Consider the following 26886-nt stretch of genomic DNA (forward strand, 5'->3'; position numbering starts at 1 on the left):
ACAAACTAAACAGTCCCAGCTCCCTCAGTCGTTCTTCGTACGACTTATGCTCCAGACCCTTCACCAGCTTCGTTGCCCTCCTCTGCACCCGCTCCAGCACCTCGATATCTCTCTTGTATTGAGGTGCCCAAAACTGGACACAATACTCCAGGTGTGGCCTCACCAGTGCTGAGTACAGGGGGACAATCACCTCCCTGCTTCTGCTGGTCACACTATTTCTAATACAAGCCAGGATGCTGTTGGCTTTCTTGGCCACCTGGGCACACTGCTGGCTCATATTCAGCCGCTTGTCAATTAGAACCGCCAAGTCCTTTTCTGCCAGGCAGCTCCAGCCACACTTCCCCAAGCCTGTACCGATGCGTGGGGTTGGTGTGGCCCAAGCGCAGGACCTGGCACTTGGTCTTGCTGAAGCTCATACCGTTAATGTTGGCCCATCCATCCAACCTATCTAGCTCTCTCTGTAGAGCCTCCCTGTCCTCACGCAGATCAACGCTCCCGTCGTGACTCATCGATCGGGGTTGGCCTTTGCTTCTTCGGTGAAGTATTTTCCCCATCGTGGTTTAAATACATCTTGCATGGGCATTCTATATTTCTTAATGTGCTGTTCTTGGCTCCTCCTTTAAAGGCTAAAGCATTGAATCACGGAGGCAAAAGTGGAGTGGGGTGATGCGTGTCATGCTGAGAATCTCGGAATCAGGTTTCTCAGAATCCAAAACTTGCAGCCACTTCCATGTCCGGCAGCTGGGGCAAACGCAAGAGTAGGATTTCATGGAATCATGGAATCATGGAATTGTCAGAGTTGGAAGGGACCTCCAGAGATCATCTAATCCAACTCCCCTGCTAAAGCAGGGTTGCCCAGAGCACATCACTCAGGACTGCATCCAGGCAGGTCTTGAAGATCTCCAAAGAAGGGGACTCCACACCCTCCCTGGGCAGCCTGTTCCAGGGCTCTGGCACCCTCACCGGAAAGAAGTTCTTCCTCATATTTAAATGGAACTTCCTATGTTCCAGCTTGTGCCTGTTGCCCCTCGTCCCGTCACTGGGAACCACTGAAAAGAGTCCGGCTCCATCCTCCTTCAACCCACCCTTTAGGTACTTGTTTCTCGCTGTGGACAAACCGCCGGGAAGGCAGGAGATGCAGTCACTGGGCTGTTCTCTCTCCTGAGAAGGAGCAGCTCCCGTCCTGAGGAGTAACTGCTGCCCTCCCACCGCTGGGGAGGGATGTCGGGGCTGGAGAAAGGCTCTTTGGGGTCCATTGCCCGCTCCCATTTTCCACGTTTCCTGATGCTCTTAGGAAGCCGTTAGCCCCAGCAGCACTACAGCTCTGGGATAAATCACTGCTCTGGGTATGGCAGGAATAAGAAAAGTTTGTCATGTGTTCTTTGGGGAGGAAAAAGGTGCCCCAGTGATGTCCGTGCTGCACGCTTCCCCCTGCGAGCATCCTGTGGGGGTGGGAGCGGGTCGGTGCAGGGCACAGCCCCCTCGGGCTCGGGGAAATAACAGCGTTGGGTAACACAAAGGGGACCGGGAGGGTGGATTCCAGCCCCACAGCTCCTGCCTCGCTTTATTGTCGTTTATCGTTAACTCTTTATCGTCATTTAGACAATTATTCTGTCACCCGATGACCCCTCCCCACCCAGGAAGAGGAACTGGGGAGAAACAAGGAAACCTCAGGGTTGAAATATAAACAGATTTAATAGAATAAGACTAGATAATTAACATTAATAACACTAAAGAACCGGTATTGATCCTGATACCAATATAAAATACACCAGGACTATCCCCAGCCCATTCCCCCAGCAGAAGACGTGCCCTCCCTGCATTGACAGCCAATGTGGGACCCTGTGAGCGCTGCAGCTTTGGGAGGAAGGGAAGGGCTCAGGGCTCCGGCACCGGGGCAAGGAGTTCTCAGGATCCCAGCCATCAAGGGAGAACTCCTCAGCAAACTTCCTGATTGATATTGAATGTGACAGTCGTGGTATGAAATCACCCTGTTGGCAGCTTGGGTTGAGTGCCCGGGTCTCGTTCCTCTTCATCCCCGCACCTGGGGAACTCACAAACACCGAGACCTTGAAACTCGCACAGTATAGCTGGCTATAAAGTAAATATTTTCACAAATTCAGGCACTAGAGTCTTCTAAGAGTGCAGGTTTCCCAAGCATTAGGAGAGAACTTAGTCTCAGGAGGGAAGGCTGAGGTTTCAATCCAGTGCACGGTGTCTCCACCTGCTGCCTTTGCCTTTCCTAAAAGCATTTGTCCCCCGGGTCAGGGTGCATTGGGACTGGGAGCTGGTAACTGGGCTGCTTGGCGGGTGCTTTTTGGAGCCGAGTCCCTGGCTGGAGTTGGAAAAGCAGGATCACCAGGGAAGCACGGGGTAAGCTCTCACCCTCCTGCTCCTCTGCGTTCACCCTCCCCGTCATATCAGGCACACAAACTTCCATCTCAGCAGCTCACCTCCTAAAGCCAGGCATAATCCTCCTGTTCCGAGCAGGATTAGAAAGGGCTATGTGGGACCAGATGCACATGGAAAAAAATACCTGTAAGAGCTGAAACTGATAGTTGCTCAGCCCCAGAAGACAAACAGGGCTTTAAATCCAGCCAGGCAGTTCAGAAATCTACAGCGTCTCCCCAGAGTGACCCTGTTGATAGAAAAACCCAGCTTCAGGTGGGTCCCTGCCCAGGTGACAGCGCTGCCTGGCTGTCCCCAGCTCCCGGCAGTGCTGAGTGCTGCTCTACCGGGGGTAGCCTGGGGGAGAGAGGAGGCTGCAGTGGGCTCGGGCGATGGCAGCGCCTGCTGTCCCCCCACAGTGTGGCATGGCAGGGCACAGAGACCAGGCAGGGCAGGGGTGGTGACCAGACCGATGGCAGACACAGAGCTGGGATGTCCCAAGGAGGCAGATCAGGGCTGGGGGGACACCACGGCCATGAACCATCCCCCCCGGCATCCAGCTCAGCACCACCAGGAGAGCATCGCCTCCGAGGGGGCGGCAGGGAAGCAGCCTCTCTGCTACCACTTAATAAAAGTGGCGAATAAATGGCTCCAGCGTCATTTTGTCACTGCGTTTCCAGCCAGTTCCATTTTGGGCTGCCCACGAGGCAGGACCAGCAGGCCCCGGCACCCCCAAACCTACTGCCCGGCGTCTTTGGGGCAAAAAAAAAAAAAAAGGCAGGTTGTGGGGTCTGCAAAGCCAGGCCCCCAGGCTCCAGCATGTCTCTGTCTAGATGGATGGGTGCTCAGCCAGCAGAGGAGGGGCAGCTCCCCACGGCCCCGCCGTCCTGGCCACTGCGGGGGCACAGGGGTGGGCCGGCCAGTTTGTCACCAAGGCGTCTCTCCAAGAACCAGGATGAGCCACCTCAAATAACACATTAATCAGAGAAGCCCCAGCTCGTGGGTGCACACAGGACACCCCGGGGGGGGGGGGAAGCTAGCACGAGCCCCCAACCCATCAGGGACCCAGAGGGGCGTTTCGGGAGGACACCCCGGGGCCGAGGAGGGCTGTGGGGCCAGGCTGTGGCCATACAGCGGGGCAGAGAAGCCCTCACCCATCGCCCGGGGACACCAGCCAGCCCATTGCTTATCTTCCCCTTCCAGAATGGGGCTGCGGGGGGCACCATCCCTCTCCCCCCCCGCGCCCCAGCAGCCACCTCCACCCCAGGGCTCTCTGGGTGCCATTTCCCCACCACCCTCGCCTAAATCCCTGGCCTGTCTCTCTGCCCTGCTCCAGACATCCACTGTTTCATCCCTGCCTTCTGACCCTCCCAGAAGGCTTCATACCTGCCCAGGACCTCTGTGGGCATCGCATGTCGCTCCTGCCCCCGGCACCAATAAGGACAGCAGAAAGGTGAGGTTTCCAGGGAAAGGAGAAACGCGAGACGACCCTGCGGCTCCATAAAATACTTCCACGTCCCCCCATCTCCTTTCCTTGGTCCTCGGTTTCCTTCAAACGCTGGTGACCACGGGCCAAGAGGGACCAGGCCCTTCCAAAGCGCAGGCTGTGGTCTTTGGCCACGCCGTGGGGCACGGCAGGAGGGAGAGAAGCCCTCGGTCTGCGCGGGGGTGGCCACGGCCCCCCAAAAACAGATGCCCCAAAACCCCCCAAAATGCTGGGTGCTGCTGGGGGGGGGGAGCTGGCCCAGGGAGGGGGGACACGGGTGGGCTGTCAGAGGCTGGGCACAGGGGGCGGCAGGGGGTATAAGAGGGCAGGTATAACACGGGTCTTCCTGAGGGTGACACCGGAGCCAGCCGCAGGGCAGGCCCGGAGGTGGCGCAGGCCTCAAGCGGGGCGCTGGTGCAGGTATAGGCCCCGGCCCGGCAGCGGTCGGTCGGTGTGCCCCGGCCGGGGCTGCCGCCGCGCGGACCCGGCCCCAGGCCAGGCCGTTCCCGCCGGGCGCGGTCCCTTTAAGCGCGGCCGGCGCCGTTCCCGCAGCTCTCGCGAGAGCCGCCGTTTGCTCCCCGCCCCGCAACAGCACCGCGGCCCGGCCCGGCGCCGCCGCCGGACTACGCGCCCCATAGTGCCCCGCGCGGAATCTTCCGGCTAATCGCGGCGCGGGCGGTGGGCGGGAGCGGGCGGGCAGGCGGCCTATGGCGTGGCGCCCCGCTCCCCGGCCGGCTTCCCCCCTCCTCGCTCCCTTCCCCGCCCCGGTCCCCCGGAAGTGATGTCACGGGCCCCCATGTGAGCCGATTGCAACACATGCAGCGCGGAGAGGGGGAGCGCGAGCAGCCGGTGTCCGACGTCAGCGCCGCCGCCAGCCGCGCGCCGCCGGGGGGGAGCGGGCCTGAGGTGAGGGCGGGTGCGGCGGGGGGGGCGGCGGGGCTGGGTCCGGGCCGGGGTCTAACCGCTGTCTGTGTGCCGCCGGCCCGCCGCAGGCCGCAGCCGCCGCCGCAGCAGGAGGAGGAGGAGGAGGAGGAGGAGGGAGAAGATGGCGGACGATCCCAGCGCTGCCGACCGCAACGTGGAGATCTGGAAGATCAAGAAGCTCATCAAGAGCCTGGAGGCGGCCCGCGGGTGAGCGGCGGGGCCTGCGCCGGGGGAGGGCGGCGGCGGCGGCGGCGGGGGGGGGGGGGGCGGTCGCCCCCGGGAGCGGGGCTGGGGCGGCGGTGGTTGAGGGGGTGCCCCGGCCGGAGCGGGAAGCGGAGTCGGGGGGCTGCCGGCCGGCCCCGGGGCAGCGGGGAGGGCGAGGCCCCGGCCTTCCCTTCCCGGGCCCCGGTCTCCCCTTCCCGGGCCCCGGTGCCCTTTTGTCTCGCCGCGTGGTGAAGTGGCCGGGTCCCCGCGGCCGCGCAGGGGCTGGGGCCCGGCGGCCTGGGCCGGGAGGGCCTTCCCAGAGGGAAGGCTCGGCGGGAGAGGGGCAGCGTGACCGTGTTTCTCGCAGGGGAGAAGGGCAGTGCTGCCGCCGAGCTCCCCGCGGCTCGTCAGCCGTTCTCCCCCTCCCCACACCCCTTAAGCGGATGAGTTCCCTCCGGCCGCCCCTGCGGGGGTGTCACAGGTGTCTGTCCCAGCCCCAGCCCTGCTCCTGCCCAGCTCCATGTCGTGTCCGGCCTCGCCTTGCCCCCCTGGGCGCCCCCCCTGCCAGCTGGCACTGGGGAACGGCGGATTCCAGCTGGAGTAGACTGCTCCTGTGGCCTCAGTGCAGGCTTGGGCTCCTCCCAGGGGACCGGCGGGCTCCAGGAAGGCAGGAGGGTAAGGGCAGGGAGGCAGGGGCTGAGGCAGCGGTTACTTTATTTCTTCTCTTACTGACACTTATTTGATCTCTCACACCCCTTCACCTTCTAGTGAAAGCGCTTAGCTCCATTTCCCCAAAAGCAAACTCCTCCAAAGTTTGGATAGCATTAAATCGAAAGTCTCCAATCCCACTTATATCATCTTTGTGTTTTGATTTATTTTTTCCCACCAGAAGTAAAGTTGCTGGATGTTTTTACAGCCTGCCCCATGCCAAAGGTGATGCGGTGCCTGTTTCCGTGGGTAACTCGGCAGTGGCTTGTTGCATGGGCTAGGAAGCCAGTCAGGTTTGAGTAAGAACCGTAGGTACTGGAACTGTAAAATAGCAGAGAAAGTGTGTGTCTCAGTATACAGTGCAATAAAATAAAAATGAAGGGTGATTCTGTAGTCACCCTTGTGGCTCCAGTTTCCACAGGCTCATCTGAACTGGAGTTAATCTAGCTGGGGCACTGCTGGCATCGTCCTGCAGCCACCCAAAAGGCAGGTTGCCTTTGCTTGCGTAAGCAGAGACACTTTCTTATTCTTTCCATAGTGCTGGAGTTTGATCTCATGTGTAGGGTAGGCCAGGGAAATCATTCAGCTGAGAACTAACCCAGGCAGAAGGGGAAAAAGGAGGAGAACCCAAGCCACAGGTCTCCCTAATTTTTTTTTTTTTTTAATCTAATTTACGATGTAGCTGTGCAAGGGATGGGGCTATGAGAAAAGGGGAGTGTGGAGCCAGGGTTTTTCCTTCCCTGCAACAGAGTGGACTTTGACTGCCAAAGCTGATCATTCAGCTGTGCCTTCGCATAGCGTTGACAGCGTGTGTTGTGCTTGCGGGGAGGTCCCAGCAAGCACGGGAGCATGGAAATGGTTTTGGCCGTGGAGTTGAAAGGGCCTGGGGAGCTATGGGCATCCACTGCAGCTTGTGAAAACGGCTCTCTGTCCCTGTAATAGCGCTGAGGGACGCTGGGCTGTGTTTCGGAATGGTACAGTTAGCGTTTTGGCTCTCCCCGATGCAAAATGTGGTAGCGTAAGCATGTCTGCCTTTAGCAGCAGCTCTCATGTTGTTTGGACTAGATGAAGGTTGCAGAGAACAAGATTGAAGCTGGTATTGGGGAGCTCCTGGGAGAGGTGAGGCCCAAGGGCTGGCTTGGAGTGGGGTGGCTGTTTGGGGTAACAGCTTCTTGGGGCCACAGCCCAGGTCTCTCCCCTCTTCCCCAGGAGTCACCCCTGGCACATCTCTACTTCGTGGTAAAGGAGCTGGAAGCACAAGAAAATGCATGTAGGAGGTTTAGCTGAGCCCTCTGGATCCAGCATATCTCCTACATGTCGTGATACTGCTGTTCCTTAATTTAATATGTGTGCTTGCTGCTAAACCACCACCTGACGAAGGCTGCTGATGCCAGCACTCCTTGCTGTAAGTGAGGTTATGCTGGTTATGTGTAAGTGCACGTTGTGCTTCCAGGAGTCCTAGCTAAAATTATCTTAGTCTGTTTGGGTCCAGTAAGGGGAAGAGATGCTGCAGCTCTTGCCACCAGAAGCGTTAGCCTCCCCGGCGCAAGAGGTGTGAGGCTGTGAAACAGGCTTTTCCGGCCTTTGGGAGAGTCGCTTCCTCTTCCTGCGAAGTAGGAGGACCTGTTCTGGGGTGGGTTAGGGGGCAAAGCCTTCAAATAGGGTGATGTGGAGGGCCAGGGACTCCTCGGCGTCTCCACCTTCCCTTACTCATGTACTCCTAATAGTGACCCAGCAGCTGTGTCCCAGTTTCACGTGCTGGTTGTTCCCGCAGTGGATCAAAGGGATGGGAAATGGAGGAAACCGGAGCTAGACATTCAATTCATGTGTGGCGGTTGGGGCACCTCTCCTGTTACCCAGCTATTTTGGGAAAATCTCAATGAAATCTGCGTAACGTTATCAAGATGTTAAGTGAGCATGAGAGCAAGGAAATGCTTTTATCGTGTCTGGGATAGATGAGGTAAGTGGCAGTATTTGGTCAGAAAACTAAGGGAGAAGATTAGAGCTTCAGCTTTACCAGAAGCCGGTCAGTTAGAGGCCAGTGAGGGCGAGACTTCAAACTTCAAGGTAATGTCCTAGCAAGAATGTCCCGTGTTATTTTTCCAGCCCTGCTTAGGAAAGGTGATGTTCTTGCCGTTCTCTGAGTAGCAAGAGTCTGGCAAATCAGAACAACTGAAAAATAATTTTTAAAACCCCCAAACCCACCCCAAACCCCTATCTCTGCTGGCAGGGAGTAGAAGGAGCTTTTGTCTGTGTCTTGCTTCCTAAAGCGAAAGTGTCTGTTATCTCCTTCGAGCTCTTCCGAAGTTGGGTTACAAACTGGCTGATAGTGTACAAAGTTAATGAGTTGATGTTTCTGATTTGGTGAGAAGGGAAGGGGGGAGTAGCTGGTACCTGCAGAGTATGTAGGAGTGAGAGCAAATAGGGCCTGAGTTCCGCGCTACAGGCAATTAACCTTTCTAGCCAGAAGAAGCTGAGGGTAAAAGGCTGGTGATAAGCAAGTTAAGCCCTCCTGAGAAATCTAGCCTTGTCATTCATCTCTGGGAGCTCGGAGCGCTCAGACTTTCACCAAGCATCTCTGCTTTTCCCTTACAAAGGGATTCTGCTTTCAGTCCACGGTTAGATTTTTGCAAAACAGAGTCTTGGTGGGAGACCGTGGCCCCCAGAAGTTGCAGCTGTGTCTTTGCACGTGGATGTTGCAGCAGCTCAAGTAGAAGCGGTATTAGCCACTATGTTTTTCCCTTATCCTCTCTCTCGGAGCTCTTCTGCTGTCGCTTCATGCGGTTTTCCAGTGTCAGTGTTAAACTGACAATCACTCTTTGTTCCTTTGGTCTTTGCTGTTCTGAATAGTTTGCAGAGCTATGGTCAGTTTTTTTCTGCTAATCTAAGCTGTAAATGCTTGGCAAAGTCAAGGATCCAGCAACAAGTAGCGGTCTCCTTGCAGGCTTAGGCCTGAGATGTCGCATCCAAATCGCGTTTGGAAAACTTCTCATAGTTTTAGCAATGAGGACTTTCTTCCTGCGAACAGCTCTGCTCAGAAATGGCTTAGTAACACCTCTGCCAGGCAGATGGACTTTCTAACCCTGAAAGAGTGCAGCAGGCGCTGCTGCAGGGTGCGGAGCTGCGTTATAATGGTAAAACCTTCAGGAACCTCCTGCCTTGAGACATCTCTCCTGCCTTCAACTTAAAGGCAGGGCTAGACTCCTGTTCAGAGCAGGAGCCTGCATTAGTTATTTTACTGAAACAGGGGGAAAAGGAGGCAAAGAGAATGGTGTCTTTGACGGCTCTGTCTGCAAGCACAACTGAGGTGGACAAACAGTGTTTCAAAGAACATTTTTACAAACTTAAGTATTTTGGAAGGTGGGGGGAACAGGGCATCTGCAGGCAAAATGCAGAAACTAACTCTGAACAAGTAACTTACTCTGGTTGTAACTGGAAGAAATCTATCAAGGCAGGGGAATGGAGAGATGGCAGAGAAGGGGAGGTCTTGGTGGTGGCTCCAGAGCCACAGGAGAGCAAAGCGATGTGGTTTCCTCTAGGGTTTGGATTCTGCCAAGTTGAGACTTCCAGCTGCTGAATGGGAGGAACCAAAGGTGAGGCACATAAAAAGTCACCAGGAAGGACAGAAGCCTGACGATGTGTGGGAGTTCCTGCAAAATGATTTGCAGGAACTCAAATAAATAAAAATAAATGATTTGCCCAGCTTGTGTTGCAGGAAGCATCGCTTGCAGCTGGGTTCTCCTGCAGGAGCCTTGCTGGTCCCACTGGAAGGGCCTAACTTTGGAATTAGCCTCATACTGCTGCTGTTTCCCAGCCTTGTGTGACAGGGACAGGAGGCTGCTGGGGTGAGGGTGGGTGGTGGTCTGTGCATCCCTGCACCTTGTTCTGGGGTGTCCTGGGATGATGCCACTCCTGTGACCAGGCAAGTTGGCAAGGCTGAGACTGGTTTGTTCTCCAGAACCACCAGGTTGTCCGAGGCAGTCTTGGCCTGTTCTGCTGTTAGCATGGTGGGCTTTTCCAAAAGTGACCTGAAGGCCCACCTTCTTGTGAGATAACACTGCAGGTGTCAATGCTGCAGCAGCGCTGGCTGCTGGGATGCATTTAGGGGACTAACTGGGCTCAGTTGCAAGTAGATGACCTGTTTGGGTTTGCCTTGTTCCCAATTTCTTTTGAACAAAGTGCTGGGAAGCTGGTGGTGCCGGGGTTACGTTGAGCTGTATTTCTCTCCTCAATTAGGCAGTGCGAATACTCGGTCATTCCCGGGAGCATCTGCAGCACATGACTGTGGATGGACTGTTCTACCAACAGCAGGTGGTGGACTGAAGCTACAACTGCTGGAATAACTGTTGAATGTGCTAGAAGGGTGTGAATTCCTCTACTGCACCATATACGCGTTTAAGATACAGTACACCATATATAGCAGAGTGCTGTATCTGATGCGAGTGTAACAATGCCACCATGTCTAGGCAAGTACCAGTGTAACTGTCTTGTCTCTAAGTGATGTCCTACATCAGGAGGAGGATTTGGTGTGGTCTTTGACGGTGTGACTGGTTTCTGGCTGATCCACCATGTGTCAGTTCAGAGGCTCCCTCCCCTGCTCCCAGCAGATCTCGTTCCCTGCCTTCTTTATCGGGATCTGTTCGTTGTTGTGGCTGTGCCTTGGGTTTGGGCGCTGGGAAACAGTTTAACCGTTGATCCAGGATCTGTTTCTGCAGAGCTGAAGCTTTCACCGTAGGACGTGGAGTATGATGGAGGGTGTGAATCGGGCCTGGGTGAGCTGGTCGATCTGTGATGGGCAGTGCTGTGGCAAGGTACTACTTGGCTTTCCAACTTGTGCTGTGTTAATTAGGTTGCAGTGCTGATGTGTCACGGTAGTGCCAGTCATGGGATAGCCTTCAGGATTTCTCTGCAACAAGCTGATGTCTCCCATGGACCTACCTTTACTTCTACTGGACTCTGGGCTGGACCAGCCTTGGGGTAAACAGCTGTTTTTTTGCCCCGTGGGGAATGTGAGACAGATGAGTGGGGCAAGGATTGGAAGAGTAGCGTCTGCGGGGTGGCACGTGGAATTTATCTTTGCTGCCAATGAGTTTCCTGCTTTGGCTTTATGGTCTGTCATTAGAGTGTGGGATGTTTAGGGAAGAAGTTACAATTTAAGTTCTTACCTAAGTCGAATTGCTTCCTCGAAGTAGTGCTTTCTCAGCCCGCTTGGCTTAAGGGTGGCTTCTAAAGGAGGTCATGTTTCTGTCAGAGGTGAAGGCTATGATATTAATACTGCCTTCTGCTTCTGGTAGTGTGAGGAGAAGGAGGGGAAGTTTGCAGGGAGGCCAGAATAGAAATAGTGCAGGGCAGAAGGGATACCCGAGGGCTGTGTGGCAGGTAATCGCGTAGGGTGTACTACACGCTGTTCCCCTGCTTTGACTCTCCGAGTCTCTTCATGCTGCCGGTCTCCATAGTGCTGGGGTTGGAAGCTGGATGTGGATTTCATGTGCGTTGGGTTGATTAGACCTCTCAGGACTAAGGCAGTGTCTCTTGAGAGCTTGTGCTTCGGTGGTGTGGAGGGTGGGTGGCCTGAGAAAGCTGCCCTGTGCCAGGTGAGAAGGCAGCTGGAGCAGGGGAGGGTGGCCAAAGGGCTGTTGACACCCTGATGGTTGCCTGTGTCTAATTGTCATAAAATATTTCCTGGGCTTTCTCATCTGCCTGCTCTACCTGTTCCCTTTGAATTATAGCAACAATGAGGGAGTGCTGTTTTGAGAGTACACACTAGCAAGTGGCAGAAAATGACCTGATCTGGGAGAATGGTTACATGTCAGACAAAAACTCTAGTAAGTGTTTTATAGCCCTTGGTGGTTCTGCAGCCTGATACCCTCTTTTACAACCGCGTGAATCATTAGTGAACAGCGTGATTCATGCACAGATCGTCATTCACCTAGAGCTAATGAATGAGCCCCTGACTGCTGAAGACTAATGACGTGGTAGAAGATGGGAATGAGCACCTCAAAAGAGGACAGACTTTTTTTTTTTGGCTTTGTGGAAACTGGATTGTTTTTCCCCCCCCGTTAGCTCCCTATTCCCATGTAGCTGAGGCATTAACATCTTAACAAGCAAATCTGGATTTGTTGCTTCAGTCCCTCAGTGTACATCTTGTACCCAACTGGCCCATTAGCATAATGCAACAAGTCTTTTAAACTTGGAGCATTAATAATTGGAGAGGGAGGAGGGAGAGCAGGGGAGCTGTGGCAAAACCAAGCCTCCCAGTGAGTCACAAACGTCTGAAGTGCAGAAATGTCTTTTCCACTTACCGATAATTGGGCATCCGGGCTTTCTGCGTGAGGTCAGATGCAGCCAATAAGGCCTATTCAAAACATGCCTACACAATTATGTTTTGTGACGTGTTGCCTTTGATCCAAGAGTTTCAGAGTGGCGTTGATTCACCTTCCCCGTGGGGTGTGCAGTATCCACTGGGGCCGATTCAGTGCTCTTCAGCAGTATGGGATGAAGCCGGGATCTGCTCCTGGAGCTGCAGATTTGGGATCCGAGCGCTGGCAGTTGCCCGAGCAGTGGTCACACTGTCGGAACTGGCTCCAGTTGGGAAGCTCGGAGCGTGGAGCTGCTCATGTTGACCTCTGCGCAGGTAGCGTGTGGTGGAGCGATGGGCAAGGGCTGGCTGTCACCTGCTACCTGGGCAGCCTTCGGACACGCGATACCCGGCCAAATTCTCTGCCATGTGGAGAAATTGAGGTCTGTGACCTGATTCTTCTTTCACCTCCTTTCTCTCCCAGGGGAGCGATGCCTGCTGAGCTCAGGAGGCAGATTCTGGCAGCCAGCCAGTGACTGCGGAGGGGGGGCAAGCACTACCTTGCCTGACCCTTAGTGAGGCACTCGCCGGTCTTTCCCCTGCTCCTCTGCTGGAGCAGCCATCTGCTGCCTCCCTGTGGGAAGCTTTCCCTTGCTGCCAAAGCAGGGGGTGCACTGGGGAAAGCAAGCTCGATTCCCTTTTCCAAGGGGGGGTCCTGGCTTGGTGCTTCACTCCCTAGCTTGCACTCGGAAAGCTTGCTTGGCATCTGGGGGCTTTTCCTCTTCGAGAAGGTCAGTGGGTTAGTTGTAAGAGGGCAGAATACCTTTTCAGGACAGTCTTAACGTCCGTGTTCAATCTGTTTCTGGTTACACGGAGTGCTTTTTGTGTATCGTCTTCCTGTAATGCTGGCAGATGCAACAGAAGATTCCTGTCTTGGGCTCTGGGACAAAACTACAGAGGGAGAGCTTGGCATTGTGTGAGCCATGGTGGCAATAGCTGCGTGGCCTCATGCTGTGCAGCTAAGTGATTTTTCCTTTGTCCAGGGCAGAGGTGGCATTCAAAAGCAGAGGGGGAATTAGCTGTCTGGAGTGCTTATTGGATGCAGGAAGGGGGGGGGCTCGCTTTCTCCAATTAATGCTTATGCGGAAAAGTACTCTTGACGAAAGAATGACTTGGCCTCCTGGCTCTGCGATCCTCCCCTTCTATCCACCCTGCCTCCTTCAGCTTTTTCTGTGCTTCTGAGGTGGCACTGGATCCAGAGAGGTCATCTCTGCCTTACTTTTGCTTGGGAACTGGTCTCTTCCTTCATGCCCTTCTTTGGATGACCTGGAAACTTTTGAGGAACAATTAGTATTGATGTTGCTTCTTAGGAGATGGTCCGGAGTTCTGGTGTATGCTGTGGTGAAATGCAGAAAGCCTCTGAGGTAGGGCTTGTGAGGTTCTTGCCGAAATGATGCTGTAAAAAGTACTGCCAACAGCATGGCTTTGGGCTCAACTTTACATTAAACCTCGAAGGAGCTAATGGTAGATCCTGCTGTCAGCTAACTGGTGGTGTGTGCTCTGTCTAGGTGTTGGTGCAGCACTTGTATCCTGCTGGAGCAGTGCTTTGAGCCCATCATCTGAACAGGGAGCGAGATTCCATTTATTTCTGATGGGAGACATCACAAAGAGGTGTCGCTTCTCAAGCAGTGAATAGATCGAGGCGTGTTGGCTGTGTGTGCTGCAAAGCATTCAGCCGATGTTCTCGCGTACAGGCAATGCAGCCTGTGGGTCAGCTCCCTGATGACATTGCCTCTGAAGCGCTGAAGGGATCCTAGGCTCTTAAGATTGTCTCTGCTCTTTCCTAGCAGGCTGACGGGATTTCTGGGAAAAGTTACATAGCTTTTGCATCTGCTGTTGTCTCTTTAGATTTGGCACCTCAAGTGGACTTGAGCACTTCCTACTTGATGAAGGCTTTGTCTTATTAAAAGGCATTAAGTCTTTAAAGGGCACAGCTGTGACCTGTTTATGTACTTCACAGCCATAACTCATAAGTTGTAGGAGCGTATGCATAGAACTTCCCTACAGCAAGGTCACGCTGTTGCATCCAGGGCTCATACGGATAGGGAGTGTCTAATGGCCTGTGTTTTGTAAGAGAACCCAAACCAGCAATTTTGGGCCATATACCCAAAAGACACTCACTTTTTATAGCATTTCATTCATCGTTTCTGCTCAGATGAAAAAAAAACAAACAAAAAAGCCCTTAAATAATCTTTATTTAGATCACTGCTTCTGTGGACTGTGGTCTCAACTTAGCACTACAGGCACATGATACTTCAGTGAAAGACCATGTGGGTATTTGTTCAGAAGTAGCCCTCTTCTCTTGGACCTGTGGGATGTGCCTGGTGAAGTTCTGCCTTGGATTACATGGATGTTGCTGGTAACTGTCTTGCAGCTGGCCGTGGATGTGTCAGTGTTGGAACTGGTCTAGCCATCGGAGAACTCCAGTAGTCTTGGCTGTCCCGGCAGCTTAGGCTCCTCAGTACATGGGATGGCTACCCAGTAATCTGTGGTCCTCTTGGTTGGAGACCAGCAGATGGTCTCCAACCTTGGGAAGGTAACATGGTTTGAAGCAGTATGTGGCAGCAGTTACTTCATAGAAAGCTTCCTAGCTGTGGTGTGTGGTTAAGGTCAGATTATCTGAAAACTGTTTGCTCCGCACTCCTGCTGGTCTCTGGCAGTCACATATAGGCCTTGTGCTGCCTTTGGTTCCTGGGGAAAGCAAGACGTCACAAAGCTAGTGCCCTGTAAAAATAAGCTCATTTTGAGTCACAGAGAATGGCTGACCTTCCTTGCCTCTGTGTCTCCACATTACCCAGCGTGCTATTAGTGTAAAATGTTTCACTGTGGAACAACTACAGCCCAGCTGCTGTTTGTCAGGTCTCCTCTGATACCACAGGGTAGGCCAGGAACTGCTATTTATATAGCATGTCTGTTAAATTAATGCTCTCCCTTGCCAGCGCATACCCCAAATTCCGGGAGACAGGTTGAGCGACTGTTCCTCCTCAGACTTCTGGTTGGGGTTGCTCTTGTCTGTCAAGCTGAGGGTAGCAACCCTACGGTGGTACTTTGTGGTGTGTGGCCACGCAGGTAGTCATTTTACTGACGTAACGCCCTGTAAGACAGTAGGAGGCTTTTAGAAAACCACTGGGCCAGTTTCTAGTTTCAACTGAAAGCTGAAGGTCTAAGGATCTGCTCAGCTGTTCCTTCTGACGGGCAAAAGGGTAGAAACTGAATCCCTGGAGGTGAAGATGGCCACCCGGCCCAGGAGGCTCAACTGTCAGCTGTAACGAAAGCCACCCACGGGGTATACTTGGCAGCTGATTCCAAATGTGATACACTGCTCTCTTTGTGCACTTGCCTTCTGTTGTGGTGGCTTCCTCATGCTCAACCAGAAAATGTGTACGCAGTGGGCACCGTGCCTGGTGCCAAGCGTGGCTTTGGGACCTGGCGCAGCAATCCAGCTGGTGCAAGTGTCTTCCATGAAATCTCTGCTCTTCTAAAAAGAGTCCAGCGGTGCCATTCTTGGTCTGCGATGCCACAGCTGTTGTGAGGCACGGTGAGATGCTGCGGGGTGATCTCTCTTAGGCAGTGCGGGGAAAACGATGCTGGGATGCTGTAGTACCTGCTTGCAGGAGTAGGGGCAAAACGTCCTTCGGCTTTTCAGGGCACAGCACACGCTGCTGCTCACTCTGAGAATTTGTTAACATTTGCTCTTAGGTCTGCCAGGCACTGGGAAGGCTGTTTGTTTTGTGGTACAGTTGTCTGAAATTCAAACTGTAGTAACATTGAAGTTTTAATAATAGAACAGGCTGTCCTGTCCACAAACCTCAACTTTCTCAAGAACTTGCTGTCTCCAGAGAGGGGAAAATGTGCTTGGTTTTCCTTCCCCATTTCCCTCAAACAGCTCTCTGTAGGAGTGAGGTTGGAGCCCCCTTGCAGTGGTTTAGGAGCAAAGTCAGAGCCCTGATCATCATCTTCTATACCTAAATTGGTACCTTCCAAGCCATGCTAAGTCTGTGCTAATTGCCAGTTACTGGCAGAGCTGGCACAGCGTGAGGAGTAACCATAGTACCCAGACAGTGAAGTGCTTCTGCCTTTCCAGAGGTTGGCACTTAATTGCCCCCTTGTTTCTTTGTAGAGTGTGGACATGTTCCCTTAATGCTTTTAATTTTCTCCTCTCTGGTTCCTTGTGCAGTGGCACACCTTGTGCTGTCCTGTGGCCAGCAGGTCGAGGGAGATCATCCTGCCCCTCTGTTCTGCCCTGGTGAGGCCACATCTCCAGACTGGGTCCAGTTCTGGGCTCCCCAGTTCAAGAAGGGCAGGGAACTGCTGGAGAGCGTACAGCAAAGAGCTACAAAGATGATGAGGGGCCTGGAGCATCTCTCTTGGGAGGAAAGGCCGAGGGACTTGGGTCTCTTTAGTCTGGAGAAGAGAAGACTGAGGGGGATCTGATCAACGCCTATAAATACTTAAAGGGTGGGTGTCAAGAGGCTGGGGCCGGTCTTTTTTCCGTGGTGCCCAGTGACAGGAGAAGAGGAAAGGGGCACAAACTTGAGCATAGGAGGTTCCATCTAACCATGAGGAGGAACTTCTTCACTTTGAGGGTGGCAGAGGCCTGGAAGAGGCTGTCCAGAGAGGTGGTGGAGTCTCCTTCTCTGGAGACATTCAAACCCCACCTGGACACGTTCCTGTGCAACCTGCTCTGGCAGGGGGCTTGGACTAGATGATCTCCAGAGGTCCCTTCCAACCCCATATCATTCTGGTCTTCTGGGATCCAGGATGCCAGTTTCCTATAAACTGGGCCTTTCTGAGCATTGCAGGTCTTGTTACTCCTACTTGCATTACGAGGACAGCCATTTGGCTCCTGTGCAGGGGCTCCTTAGCCCAGAATGGGGACAGCAACTGTCTCTAGCTGCTTAAAACTTCCCAGCTCGGTTCAGTCTGAAAGTGTTAGCCTCCAGCTTGGTGTGGTGTAATTTGTCCTGGGCGCACCGAAACTCTTAGCGATGCTGCATTTTGAAATCGGGATGCTGCCGCCCAGAGTATAATCTGGAGTGCTTCGGCTCCATCCTTCCCAGGGATGGTACAGGGAAGAACCAGCTCATTGCACGTTCGATCCCGAGCTGCCGGTGTGAGCGCTGCCCTTAATCTAGATTGATTGCTTAATTGTTCACTGTAACAATTCTGTAATGAAGTTCTGTCTGACAGCGTGCTCGCTGGGGGATTCGTGGCTGGCGGTGGCCTGCCAAGCAGCAAATGTCCCATGTGCTTCACGTGCAGCAGAGCCTGTTCGGTTTAGGTGTCCTGTTTGGAAAAGCCCCTTTCTAGAGGCCGCAGTCCTTATTATTCCCCTTCCTTGCTGCCGGAGTAAATGTATTCTGGAACCCAACACATCTACCAGCAGCGGAGGAGGCATGGGATTTTTGCGAAAATACCTGTCGTCTTCTTCAGGCACTGAGTCTGCAAAGACCGAGAGGAAACCTGTAAATTATATTACTATGCAGAATAACCTATTTTTTTTTTCTAAGTGTTTTTGAACAGCAGCTTTCTTAGAAACTCTTTTCTAGGTTGTTTGTTTTTTTTTTTCTCATCGTGGTGAATGTAGCAGAGGCAACCGCAGTTTGTTTTTTTAGACCTTGCCGTCCTGCAGTAAGGTGACATACAGGTACAAGCTTGCTTTGAGAGGGGAAAACTGCTCTTCTGTGGTGGAATAAAATGGTCTTAGTGGGTGTGTGAGGGAGTTCTGTAGCCATCCCAGTCACTTGGGTGCTTCAGCCGGTGTCTTGCTGGTCTCAACCTATCTTAATTTAGTGATCAGATCCTGACCATGAGCGTGTTTAAGGAAGAGGGAGACGAGCAGGGGATGCTGACTGCTACCTTCAATTAGCTGGCTGCTAATGAGCTCCTGGGTTGGGTGGATGAGCTGTACCCAGTAGGCAGCAGTGTGCAGGCAGGGGTGCCCCCTGGGCTGTTTGGGTGCCTGGGAACACGGGGTGACAAGCCGGCTGACACCCTCTGCTCTGGGCTCTGGCAACGTGGGGTGCCGTGAGGTGCTCCTTCTGCCGCTGCTCCCACCTCAAGCTGCTCGCCTGCTGTTTTGCTGGATTCTGCAGGAATCGGTTAGTGCCTGAAATAGCTTTGGCTGGGTAAATAGTGGCGGAAGCACGTCAAACCCAAGAAATGCACTTGGTGTTGGTAATGGAAGGTGCTTTTGGATATGAATCCAGGCTGGAATTTGCTGAAGAGTTGGACCAAGCACAATAGTGTGCTGTGTTAAACTAGTTTGAGACTTGAATGAGGGAGCGTGCATCATCTAAGAGACCCTTTTCATTTACTTGTTTGCAGTAATAAATCATGAGGGCTTGTGAAATCCACTATATTACCTCGGGTAGGGTGCTCTGGGCAGGATGTTGCTAAGGAGCAGTGATTTGACTGACATGCGTGGCTCTGCCTTATAGATAAGACACCATGTGTAGTATAAATAATCACCAGTTAACGGTGGCCCCTTCAACATGTGGGGTCGGTATAATCCAGTGGCTCTGCTAATGCCGGTGTTTCTGGGACAGTGGAACATAACACAAGGCCTGGGGCTGGAATTTGAGGGGTGGCTTGCCTTAAAATCTAAATGTACTTTTACAAGTGCTTTTTTTATGGAAGAATTAGTCTTGGGAGGGCACATGCAGACTTCCTCTGTGCTGTTGTCACCTTCTCCCCTAGTTTGCTGTCTGCTCTTTCCCCTCTATCCTCAGGACAAGAACTCTCTTCCAAGCAGGAGAGCTGTGGAGTGCACGACAGCCCCATCTCCCACGTGGGGATGCCCTTAGTTTGTGCAGCAAGTCAGGCGTGATGCGCAGAGCTTTCCAGTCTCTGGGAAGGCTGAGAACCATTTCTTTCAGAGGAAGAAATGAACTGCGTGAGCTTGCCTCAAGAGTGCTGCCTTCAGAAAAGTTGGGAAGAGTTGCTTTCATTCTGACCAGCCTCTTACTCAAAGGAGCCTGCTGGGAATGATAGGCCACTATATCTCTCCTAAGGCTTGTGCCATTTGCTGGGGTAGCTAACTGCTTTAATTGAGTGGTATATGGAGTGTTCTTGGCTGGGGTGACCTGGAAGGCTGATAGCTGTCAGCATGGCTCAAAGCTCCTTCTGGGAATAACGTGTGCAAGCGTCTCTTTGCGACTTTCTTGATTAGTGTGTATGGGGATCTTGGATATTAAAACCAATTAGTTGCCTTTAAGGTCAGGGAGTTATTTGACCTACCAGCATCTGCCTCAACTTGGCCTGAATTGAGGATCTTTGGAAGAGGGCTGTACAACTTTTGTAAAGAGGCTAATGAAGTGATGCTTTTTAAAGCACTTCCCCGCTGTCTCTGTAGCCCAAACACTTCAGGCAGGATGCTAGTGCATGACAATGTGATACAGCAGCAGGGAGGTACTGTGTTAGTCTTTTCCTACTGCAGGAAATGTAAAAGTGCAAAACCCCCTTTTATTTTTTTTAATGGCTGAAAAGCACTTTGTTGGTGATTTGACTCGGAATCCTGAGTTAAAGGTGTTTTCGCAGAGCTCAGCCTGTCCTTGAGAGGGCTAGAGGACATGATGAGGTATTTGATTTTTATGCCATTACTCTAATGTGAAGTATGAGGTCTGGGTTAAATTTGAGACAATGCAGAAGCAGCACTTGAGACATCTGGGTTTCTCGATGGCAAATGGGAGGTACCTGCTGGAAGGCAGGCAGGAACTTCCCCGATTTTCATTTTGGCTTTGGGTGGATTTGAACCCTGAGGCTGCTTCAGGGATTAAGACCTCTGCGGGATCCACCCCAAAGCCATAGGAAAGACGAATATCCATCTTACTTTTTTCCATTTCATTTAAGCCAGTTCTGTGATTTGTGGGGTCTTATCTCTTGACTCGGTGCCTGGGGTTGGTGCTTCGGAGCTAGCAGTCCCGTACTTAAGCGTGCTTTATTTAAAGCAGCTGCCAGAGTTGGTGAGTTTGTCTGTAAAGCAAAGTGCTAGAGGGAAAGTAGAGAAAAGCTAACTGCTACAAAAGGATCCTTCCAGCTCAGTTTTCTATCTTAATGTGAGGACAACAAAGTGTTAAAACAGCACTTGGGCTGGCTAGTGCTCCAGCTGTCTGAGAACAAATGGAATGGGCTTGAAATTGTCCTTAAAGTATGTGACTCCATTGTTTTAAATAGTCTCTGCTGGGGACTGCCTACATGCCTTTGCCTTGCAGCCCTTAGCCTCTACATATGGTCTTTTTTCCAAAGGAATATCCCAGGTTAGACGAGCAGCTTTTGGAAGACCTGCTTGATAGTGGCTAACCTGAACACTTGGTTATGGAGTCAAAATTCTCTGAAGAGCCTGTTTTGTCTTCTTTTCTCTCCATTATTGTCCAGCAGAAGGGGAATTACATCCGTAACATCCTTGAGGGGAGGGAGGAGAGACAGCTGTGTGCACAGAATATGGTATGAATGCACTTGTTGCTTTGGCTGATGACTGCTCACAACTCTTTTTTTTTTTTTTTTTTTTTTCTCCTCTCCTTTCTCAGCAATGGTACCAGCATGATATCGTTGATCATTCCCCCCAAAGACCAGATTTCGCGAGTGGCAAAAATGTTAGCGGACGAGTTTGGCACCGCCTCCAACATTAAGTCTCGAGTGAATCGCCTTTCAGTACTGGGAGCCATTACGTCTGTACAGCAAAGACTGAAACTCTATAACAAAGGTAACTCCTAGCTTGTGTGGATGCTGGCAAACTTCCCTTACTTGGAAGCAGCCTTAAGTTCCTGCGTTAAGCAGTTTTCTGCTAATCAAATCTGTTGTCCTGTGCTGCTGTTTTGCACTGATGTTCCAGGTATGTTGCCCAGGGAGGGCTGCTTCAGGGGTAGACCTTGGGAATAGAATAGTAAGGTGGTCATTGCCTTTAAGAAGCAGGCTCAGGTTTCTGTCCTTACCTGTGCTGACCCTTCTGAACTTGGCCGGCCCTAAGAGCTGTTCCACATTTGTATTAAACTAGGGTTTTTTTCACCAAGCAGAAGCTTATGTATGCCTTATGCATGCCACTATGCAGCCACCATCGTTTTGGGAGGAAATAGACCCAGCCTATCTAAAACAAGCGCTGGAAAAAGAGTTCATCATTAATATTTTTACACTGACGAGTGGCCTTCATTGAGATGGTCAGTCTATAAATCACTGTGTAAGAACTAGGAAAGCTTCACGGGGATGTCCAGCCTTTCCCTGGATTCTCTGGGCTTGCGAGCTCCTGGATTTAACAGACAGGTACATGTTTTTGCAGCTTTATTGCAGGTCTTTCCATCAGTCTCACCTTTTAGCTTCCCACTCCAAGCTGTTCAGTAGAGGTGCACTAAATTAATTTGCTTTCCATTGTAGAGGTCTGGGAGGGAATGAGGTGGGAGAAATGGAAAGTAAAAAAACTTGGGAGCTTCAATTTCAACTCTGCCTTAAGTATTACAGCCTTGTAATTAGTTTTTGATGGGTGCAACTTGCAGTATTTCCTGGTGATCTAAAGTTACCTTGTGTCCTTTATAGTACCTCCAAATGGTCTGGTTGTTTACTGTGGAACAATTGTGACAGAAGAAGGAAAAGAGAAGAAAGTCAACATCGACTTTGAACCTTTCAAACCAATCAATACGTCATTGTATTTGTGTGACAACAAATTCCACACAGAGGTAAGAAGTCTCCTATTGCCTGCTGCTCTTGGAGTAGTCAAAGTCAGGCTGCTTTGCTGGACTCACTGGAACAATTGACCTGGACAGGCTGGAGTATTGGGCAGAGAAGAACCTGATGAAATTCAACAAGGGCAAGTGTCGGGTGCTGCACCTGGGGAGGAATAACCCCCTGCACCAGTACAGGTTGGGGGCTGACCTGCTGGAGAGCAGCTCTGAGGAAAAAGACCTGGGAGTCCTGGTGGACAACAGGATGACCATGAGCCAGCAATGGGCCCTTGTGGCCAAAAAGGCCAATGGCATCCTGGGGTGCATCAAGAAGAGTGTGACCAGCAGGTCCAGGGAGATCATCGTCCTCCTCTGCCCTGGTGAGGCCCCATCTGGAGCACTGGGTCCAGTTCTGGGCTCCCCAGTTTGAGAAGGACAGGGAACTGCTGGAGAGGGTACGGCAAAGGGCTACAAAGATGATGAGGGGCCTGGAGCCTCTCTCTTAGGAGGAAAGGCTGAGGGACTTGGGTCTTTTTAGTCTGGAGAAGAGAAGACTGAGGGGGGATCTGGTCAATGCCTATAAATACTTAAAGGGTGGATGTCAAGAGGATGGGGCCAGTCGTTTCTCAGGTGCCTGGTGACAGGACAAGAGGGAACGGGCACAAACTTGAACATGGGAAGTTCCATCTCAACATGAGGAGGAACGTCTTTCCTGTGAGGGTGGAAGAGGCTGCCCAGAGAAGTGGTGGAGTCTCCGTCTCTGGAGACATTCCAAACCTGCGAGGACATGTTCCTGTGCAACCTGCTCTGGGTGACCCTGTTTTGGGAGGTGAGGTTGGACGAGATGATCTCCAATGGTCCCTTCCAACCCCATATCATTCTGGGATTCTGTGTAATCCTTGCTGTGGTCGGGTCCATGGTCTGTAGGACAGCAGGCTTTAATTAAGATGTCCTGCTGGTGAAGCCACTGGCTGGCTTGTGACTGGCCAGTATTGAGAAATGTGTGATATTTGCTGAAGGGAGTTGAGATATTGTCCAGCTCCCACTACAACTGACTTTATGGCCCAGATGGTAACTGCTGAGTTTGGGTAACCCACAGACAGAGCTTTTCTCTCTAACTGGAGGCAAGGTTTTTTTTTCCTTAACCTTAGAGACCCACAGATCTTATTCCAAGCCAGGCCTTAAAGTAATGCCAAGATAACATTAGTGTTGCCAGTCTTGATATCAGCTGTTGTTAACTGAGACGCTTGATGGAGAACTGGCATGTGCCTAATCAATCTGGGGTAAAGTGGGATTATTTTTATCCAACATCTACTTAGTTAAGTGAATAGTTTGAGGCATATTTAAATTAACATGGATTACAGTAGTCTTGACTGCATGAAGTCAGTTTACTGTGTCTGTCTGTTTTGGCTATGTTGTTAGTGGCAGATGTCTCAATATTTGTAGTAGATGACTGACTGCCTTTCACATCCACGGCGTTCACTGCCATAAATGTGTGGACTGAGACTTAATGACCTGTGATCAAACTTGTATGACCCCTTACCATGAAAAAGACATTGAGGGGCTAGAGCAGGTCCAGAGAAGGGCAATGAAGCTGGTGAGGGGTCTGGAGCACAAGCCTTGTGAGGAGCGGCTGAGGGAGCTGGGGGTGTTCAGCCTGGAGAAAAGGAGGCTGAGGGGAGACCTTCTCGCTCTCTCCAACTCCCTGAAAGGAGGGTGTAGCCGGAGGGGGTTGGTCTCTTCTCCCAAGTCACAGGCGATAGGACAAGAGGAAACGGCCTCAAGTTGCACCAGGGGAGGTTCGGATTGGATATTAGGAACAATTTTTTGCACTGAAAGGGCTATTAAGCCTTGGAATGGGCTGCCCAGGGCAGTGGTTGAGGCACCATCCCTGGAGAGATTCAAAAGACAGGTTGACATAGTGCTTAGTGACATGGTTTAGTGATGGTTTTTATCAGAGTTAGGTTGATGGTTGGACTAGATGATCTTAAAGTTCCCTTCCAACCTGGACAATTCTATGATTCTATGACACGGGCTTGACAGGCCATTCAGCGATGTAATTCTACTTGTTTGCTTGAGTGATTGGGTTTCAAAGGGTAGGAGTACAGGAAGGAAAGGTGTGCACGTTGCACAGGTGAGGTGTGTCCCTATTATTCTGTCTCCCCACCAAGGATGAAATCCCAATACACCTATTCCTGGCAGGAATAACAAAACTGCCCACAGATACAGCTCTAGAGTTCTGCCGAGCCCAGATCTCCATAGGCTATTGAAAGCAAGAGGTAAATAAGAGAATTCAGAGAGAGCCAGAGGTGCAAAGCCAAGGGAGATACTTGTCCCTGCAGTTGTTGGCAGTGGGTGGACAGCAGTAGGTTGTCTTCTGCCCTATCGGGAAAGGGATTAATTTGGTCTTGGCTGCAGCTACAGCCTCAGGGCACCCATTCAATACCAAAAAATAGTAGGTGCTGCCCAGTGGGCCGTTCCCAGGAGGCAGTTGTAAGTACGCTCATGCTGGTGTGTAGCATTGCTCAGCAAGAGAGTGGCAATAACTTGATAAGAGTTTGTGGTAATTGTTACTGCTGCTGATGTGATTACTGATGGCACCTTTCTCCGTGGGCTGTTAGCTCTCCTGTGTCTTTTGAGTATGCGGTTATTTTACTTGGTGTTATCTGCAGAATCACATCTAGGTGTAGAAGCCTGCCGTGATGACGTTAGCACTGAAGTCTTGATTTGTGTGTCTGTCTCATCTGGTTGTAAAACCACGCTTTTAACCCAGTGGTTCCCCCCAACATGCAATTAGAACTCAACAGATGGGGCATCGGGCCTCGGTACATGAATAGATTTCTGATGAAAGTGAGGATATGTCAGGGAGCAGAAAAACGACATGATCTTCTCCTCTAGGCTGAAGCTGCAAAGAGGAAACTCGGCCCAGGCTGAAGGAACCAGAATAAAAGCAATAGTCCCTTTTTTGTGCTCGATAGGTCAAACAGTGGAATTGCTGACCTAGAATTAATGAAGGTGAAACTGAGGGAATTGCTGATCATTGGATACTTTATTAAAATAAGAGGGAATCGGGAACATCAGAGCTGTAGTCATCTGCTGCCTGGCAAGAGTATCTGATAAGATTTCCTCTGGATATTTTATTGCCTGTGTGAAACCGAAGTAACTTCCCAAGAGGGATATGAACCCTGATGTGTGTCTGAAGGGTAGGATTTACAATGACTTATTTTGATACCTTGGCTGGAGCATTCATTCCAGTCACACGATTTGCTTGGCTCTGCCCCAGTGAAATAGATTGCAATGTAATATGCCACTTCCTCCTCTCATTCATCCCACTGCTGAGGAATTAATACAGCATATTTGTTTTGGCCAGTAGATTCCATTAAATCTTAGTGTCTGTTTCTTTTAAGCTTGAAAGCTGTAGACTTGGTGGTGTGGATTTTGGATAAAGATGAATGATGGTTTTTATTCTTTCCATCCAGGCCAATAATCAGGCTGGCAGGCATGCAGGCAGTTAACGGTCCTGTGCAGTAAACCAACACCCTCACTCTTTCAGGATTAAACCGGGGACTTAAAACAAGCCGGAATTTGACAGGTTCTCCATCCTGCTGCCATTCTTTTGCCAGCCAGAAAGAGGACTCTTGCCATTACGTTTATTGGGCATGTATAAGCGAACAGAATTGGACAAAAGTAACTCAAAAGCCTTAATACTAAGGAGTACGTTAGTTGTTAGTCAACTTAAATGACCTTACAGGGTGAACTTAGCTGCCGTCTTTAAAGGGAAGAAAATTGAAGGATAACTTAATTTTCCAGCAAATATTACGGCTGTCTTCTCTATAGGTACAGGATAATTACTGCTGCTGTTACTTAATTCTGCTGTGTAAGGCTGAATTTGTCACAGCCACTGTAGGTTTCATCATTCTACCTTTGGGACTTCTTGAAGTCAGGAGGTGCAGCAAACCAGTCTTTGTGGTAGTTGGCAAGTTGCAAGCTGGTCTGTATTGGAGCTTTGCAGTATAAAACTGCACTGACAAATAGCCCGGTCAGTGAACTAAGCGAGTTCTGCTTTCCTGGCTGGAACACTTGGAAAAATCACTTTTTCAGTTTTGCCAACTGGAGAGGTGGTGCAGCCTCATAGAGGTGTGATCCGTTTCACTTATTAACACTTTCCAGAGCCGATGTTGAGGGTTTTGCTGTTACACCTGCCTGTGACATCATGCGATGAACTGGTGATGCTGTGAAAATAGTTATGAGGCTTAACATTAGTCTTCTATGTTATCATAAGTTTAATTATTTAATTTTTAATAATATTATTTAATAATTATTAAGTTATCAGCTTAAACATTAGTTTTCTTTTTGCTCTTGGCAGCACTATGTGAGGCAGTAATCTGGGATAGACTCAACTCCTGGATCTGCTGGTCTTCCTCTAGTTTATTGGTAAAAAAAAAAATAGCAGCGACCACTTACGGACCTAAAATTTCTTGATATGTATTGTTTCTGGTAGCCTTTCTGAACCAGGGTCCTTAATAAACTGGTGCTTACTGCTGACAACGGGCTTTTCTGTTCCAGGCTCTTACAGCGCTGCTTTCCGACGACAGCAAGTTTGGCTTTATTGTAATAGATGGTAGCGGTGCACTCTTTGGAACTCTTCAAGGAAACACAAGAGAGGTCCTGCACAAATTCACTGTGGATCTTCCAAAGAAGCATGGTAATGGACTAGTCTCTCTTTAAACTGCAGCAGAATATTGCAGGGTGGGGTAGAAGCAGGGAATTTGGCCTGTAGGTGTTTAGCTCAGCTCAATTCTTTGCTCCCCTGAAATCTGACAGCAAAGCCTCTCGTCTGAGCCTTCTGTCAAAATTAATGAATCACTGTGATACGCAGTTGATAGGGCTACAAAGATGATGAGGGGCCTGGAGCATCTCTCTTGGGAGGAAAGGCCAAGGGACTTGGGTCTCTTTAGTCTGGAGAAGAGGAGACTGAGGGGGATCTGATCAACGCCTATAAATACTTAAAGGGTGGGTGTCAAGAGGCTGGGGCCGGTCTTTTTTCCGTGGTGCCCAGTGACAGGAGAAGAGGAAAGGGGCACAAACTTGAGCATAGGAGGTTCCATCTAACCATGAGGAGGAACTTCTTCACTTTGAGGGTGGCAGAGGCCTGGAAGAGGCTG

General features: G+C 51.2%; 1 protein-coding gene across 1 annotated transcript in view; it reads left to right on the plus strand.

Annotated features, from left to right (window-relative positions):
- Positions 1-4660: 4660 nt before the first annotated feature.
- Positions 4661-26886, plus strand: part of ETF1 (eukaryotic translation termination factor 1) — a 31168-nt gene continuing 8942 nt past the window's right edge. The window contains exons 1-5 of the mRNA XM_074155685.1: positions 4661-4780; positions 4867-5005; positions 20597-20772; positions 21597-21736; positions 26288-26426. Coding sequence (XP_074011786.1) covers positions 4920-5005; positions 20597-20772; positions 21597-21736; positions 26288-26426 — 541 coding nt within the window. The 5' untranslated portion in view covers positions 4661-4780; positions 4867-4919. The remainder of the gene's footprint in view (positions 4781-4866; positions 5006-20596; positions 20773-21596; positions 21737-26287; positions 26427-26886) is intronic.

The sequence above is a fragment of the Numenius arquata genome, chromosome 11 (assembly GCF_964106895.1).
Source record: "Numenius arquata chromosome 11, bNumArq3.hap1.1, whole genome shotgun sequence".
NCBI classification, from domain to species: Eukaryota; Metazoa; Chordata; class Aves; order Charadriiformes; family Scolopacidae; genus Numenius; species Numenius arquata.